The sequence below is a fragment of the Lepisosteus oculatus genome, chromosome 4 (assembly GCF_040954835.1).
Source record: "Lepisosteus oculatus isolate fLepOcu1 chromosome 4, fLepOcu1.hap2, whole genome shotgun sequence".
Lineage (NCBI taxonomy): Eukaryota > Metazoa > Chordata > Actinopteri > Semionotiformes > Lepisosteidae > Lepisosteus > Lepisosteus oculatus.
Window position 1 is genome coordinate 6,855,806 of NC_090699.1, and position 4,560 is coordinate 6,860,365.

The 4,560-nt window shown below is 41.8% G+C and overlaps 1 protein-coding gene across 2 annotated transcripts; it reads right to left on the reverse strand.

The window, feature by feature from the left end:
- Positions 1–367: 367 nt before the first annotated feature.
- On the reverse strand, positions 368–4,165 carry LOC102685725 (aerolysin-like protein). 2 transcript variants are annotated; one of them, XM_015345994.2, is made up of 3 exons: positions 4,115–4,165; positions 1,883–1,936; positions 368–1,407 (listed from the first exon to the last, which is right to left on the reverse strand). In XM_015345994.2, exon 3 carries the CDS (start codon positions 1,399–1,401, stop codon positions 457–459), a length of 945 nt encoding a protein of 314 aa, XP_015201480.2. In that variant the 5' UTR covers positions 1,402–1,407; positions 1,883–1,936; positions 4,115–4,165; the 3' UTR covers positions 368–456. The 2 variants fall into 2 exon arrangements, with proteins under 2 accessions (XP_015201480.2, XP_069044306.1); XM_069188205.1 differs by lacking the exon at positions 4,115–4,165 and adding an exon at positions 2,517–2,631.
- Between the last annotated feature and the right edge of the window lie 395 nt (positions 4,166–4,560).

A 4,560-nucleotide genomic window follows, 5' to 3' on the forward strand; every position in this document is an offset into this window, starting at 1 on the left:
CATCACGCTCACTCAGTGATCTTAAGTAAGCAACTCCATTATTTGAATGCTAGATTTCTACAGAATGGGACAGATCAATTAAGTGCCATGATGAGGAAGGTGCTAGTTTATGCATTGTAGTCTGTGGAGAAGTAGTTTGGGTCGGTCTGCTCAGCTATAGCTCAACCAAATAGAAGCTCCAGGTAACACAAACAGGACTGTTTGTCACACAACCACCACATACAAGCTAAATGAATGCCTTGTAGTGAATGAATAACCTTGTGCACCTCTGGAGTATATCAAAGAGGCCAATAAGGCATTACTATTCACTTACTGGTCCAGGCTGTGAGACTGGATCTAGTTCACAATTAAAGACAGGTCAGGAATGCATGATTAACCAAAAGTTTTATTTTTGTTTTTCTTTCCAGCACACAGCTTTAACCAGACAATCAGGAAGACTTGGTTCATCCATCATTCTTATGATCCCTGCTTCACAACTACTGACCCTTTGGTGTAGTTAAGGCCTTTGTAGACACCACTGGTATCAAACTCAAGCACACTCCCATTCCTACAGGTGACTTTAACAATTCCCTTGTATGGAAGATCAACATTCGCATGACCGAGTGTGATGGCAACTTCCATGGTCTTCCCTGCAGGGACTTGGATCTTGAATGACAGCTTCTCCGTTGTCTCCGTTTTGTTCTCCACCCCATAGGTATCTTGAACTCCCACTGTCCAGCTGAACCCAGTGGAAACCTCAGCTAGCTCCGGGATTCCTGCCTTCACTTGCATGTTGAAAGTGAACTGCATGTTGTTAGTGACGGACCATGAGGAGGTCTTGGTTATGGTTTTGGAGGTTTCCAGGGTGTATTCCTGGGCAACAGAGGAGCTGTTGGTGTACGTCATGGACTTGATCTCCTCCATGTTCACCTGGGGGACGACTTGGTTCAGAGTGGGGTACTCGATATCGGTCATGACTGTGGACTCGATGGCATTGATGAAGATGAAGCCCATGCCGTCAATGTCTGAGCCCGCCCTCCCGATGACCCCCAGGCAGATCCCAGAAGCCACATCTATGGGGTACTCCGTCTTCAGCCCCCAGTCAGTCATTTTCACAAAGAACTCCCGGTTGCGGCTGGTCTTGAACTTGATGGCTCCCAGGCGGGTCCCAGCTCCGTTCCCCCACAGAGAGAGGGAGGCGAAGAACTCGCCGGGTTCGAACTTGAACTCCTGGTAACCTGTACCTGGTGCACCAAACTGTCGGACCTCCCCATTGGTCAGCCAGATCTTCACAGCCTTCACCTGCCAGCCCCCTACCCACACACCAATCTTCTCCAGCGTGGCACCGTCATTCTGGCCATCAAAGGAAAAGGCATTGCCTCCATGACCACCAATTATATGCACAGTTGTTGGGTAAGCCATGTAGACCTGGAAAGGAGAAGGGACATTGGTACTGCATGAGGATATTGAGAGCATAGCCAAGGCCTGGGATAAACAAGAAAATCTGCCCAGCATTTAGACCTAGGCATCTTTGGAAAGACACTTCATGTTGTTAAGAAACATCTGCCAACTCAAAACCACTGGGGAGCACAAGGCCTTCTGTACAATCCTTGCATCAACTTAAAGGGGCTCCTACAGACATCAAGACTTGGATTGTAATTTAGGACAAGACACCAGTTAACCCCAGCTGGCATTTATTGTGATCAATTTAAGTCTTTTCTTGCAATTTCAAGTCCCCCACTTTGCTGTATGAGATTTTCAGACGCAGTTAGTATTCAGCCCCAACATTTACAGCACTTGTGCTGAACCCAAAATGCTAGTGTGCATCTTCATATCCAAGCTTAACATTATATCCCTCAACTTCATAACCAAGAGAAGCTCCTGTGGCTTCAGCAATACTTACAGAAGGTTTTCTGGCCGCTCAGTGGAGGGATGGTCCTGATGGTGGTGGTTTTGCCTTTGTTTTAAGGAAGAGAAGTTAAGAACAAGTGAGGTGTAGCAGTTTCAACCCTACTAGGGAACATGTGAAGAGGCAAAAGGTCTAAGCTCAGTCTAGGTCCCAATTATCTAGGTATCATTAGTGACCCAAAATGCATTACTGCATAACCAGTAGTTAGGCATTAATGGAGCTTCCAGTAGTGATCCATGGCTTATACATGACCCCAATACAAGGGCAGTCTAGGAACCTAGAACATTTCTAAACAAGCATAACTGCAAAAAGGTTACAGGCACAATCTGGGGTGAACCCCAATTACCCCAGTAGGCAGTGATGCATCCAATATACATATCACAGTGAAAATACAGCTATATGCATATTTATATACACACACACACACTGCCACAATGTATAATCAACATTGAATTGCAACCACAATAATTTTGATGTAGTGTTTATGAATATCTAACAATGCCTCCAATACAGCATGTGTGCAACAACTAGGAGTATGACCACAATCTGCATTAATTAAACTATATTTACAGTATGTAATTTATACAGCTTTGTATAGTGGTTTTGTAGAGGGGGTCTTGCTACCTGCCTGAAATTTTTTTTGCAAAATGATTGTTTGAATGCCTCTAGATTTTCCATTTTTATTTTCTCAAGAAAAGTTGATATCATTTCCTGGACAACCCATGCCCATCACGGCCAGCGCCCTGGGGAAAAATAAATCTGTAGTGAGACATCTGAAATTCTGAGGGGTGGGGGATATTTCAGTTGAAACCGAGCTGTACACTGCAGCTGCCCAAATTAAATCTCATAACTATGCCATTGATTAGTGCTTCATGATAGAAGACAACAACAAGCAATCTGGTATTTAGCAATGGCATTGTTGCCCTTTCAAACTTTGGGTACTCTTCAATTAGGACAGACTTTATTGCTCAATTACTATGATGCAAGCTACATTTAATGCATTGAATAAGCTTTGAGCTTAGTAAACCTTAATGGTTATTTTCTTAGATTATATTCAGAAGGGTTAATCATTTGAGTACTAATATGATCAAGTCTAGTCCTAGCTGTAGTGCCTAAGTCCCACCCAACAGCAACAGAAAAATAAAGGAGCACACAATGGGTTATTTGAAGAATGTGTATGCAAGGCTGGGGGCCAGGAAGTCTGGACACTGAAAATGATGGGTTACTGGTCCAAATGTTAGGACAATTAGGGCTCTGCAAGTTGTGGACAGTAAAAAGTCATATCCTCACATTGTAATATTTTCTTGGTAATATAGAAGTTGTACATTTGAATCAAAGTGCAGTTTTGTGTTAGATATTAGCATGTTCACATAATCAGTTTGTGTTCATCATTACTATATATTCTGCCATCTTACTAGAATTTGCAGCTGAAGTTTAAGACTAGTTGCATTTATGATGATTGGCCATGTTGATTACAATATTGTATACAATCATGATTTGAACTACTAATTTTGTTAATTAGTACAAAGAATTGTGAATCATTGAATATTTCCAGAATAAATTTCTAAAGCAAGTCATTGGATTGATTTACTAGTCTTCGATGTGTAATAGTCCTCAATTGTTACCCGTATAATAGAACTCCAACCATTTCTGTGTAGTTGACATATAACGTTATACGTACAATACACTAGAAAATTCTAGACGTATTGCAGACCACAAATATACGTCCAAGGTATGCGGTTAATAGACGCATATTCTACATCTTTTACCCACTTGGACCCCACGGTTGCGTTTCAGTTAAACATTGCGAATCACTTGGGTTTGTCATGATAAAAGAGCGGCATTTTCTTGGTTTTTTTTAAAAAAAGAGCAAGCTCAATGTATTTTAACGGGGAGCCCCGTTAATTCAGGAAAAAAAAAATCCTGGAGCCCGCGTGGCTGAACCCAGAGCTTTGTCTTGTACGGGATTTCCCGTTCACGACCTTTCGAGTGCGTCAATGCTTCTGCCACAATAATCGTACCACTTTGGGACAAGAGTATTTTGCCCGCTGAAGACAGCGACGCAGTGGAAAGAGGTTCTCTATACGCGTATTGCTTTAGTTATAAAGGCACCACATTCACAAACTAAAAGAGCTTGTATCCATGTTAAAATAGCGGTGCCAGTCCAGCAATACTTGTTCTTAGCGCCATATTAGCTCATAGACACACAAAACCAACACAACTCACCTGTAATTCAACACAACTCCCCGCATAACTATAACGTTGTGAAGATGCCTTATAAAGAGATTAAGGACAGCCCAGCATTTAAACACATTTAGACACACCTGCTGTCGATTGCTCGTAATTCACAAGGTATTTTATTTTGCTGGGGATATGGTATTTAGCTGCGCTAATCTATCAGTTGCAAACCTTAAGTGAACATTTTAGATACACGATCAAAGTCACACCGCATTCATTTTATAGGGCATGAAATCGCGGCAAGAAGCCGTTTTCTTTTTTTTTTAATTAGTAAGACAATTAAGTGGGCTCCACCGTCTTTAACCTTCAGATTCGCAACACTGGTACGACGAAACAAAGAATTCTAAGATTGCACTAAATTGTATTTGGAAAAAACACAGAAAAGTTTAGAAATCAAAGTGAGATTTAAATGTGAAGTTGTATTATCCAAGTAT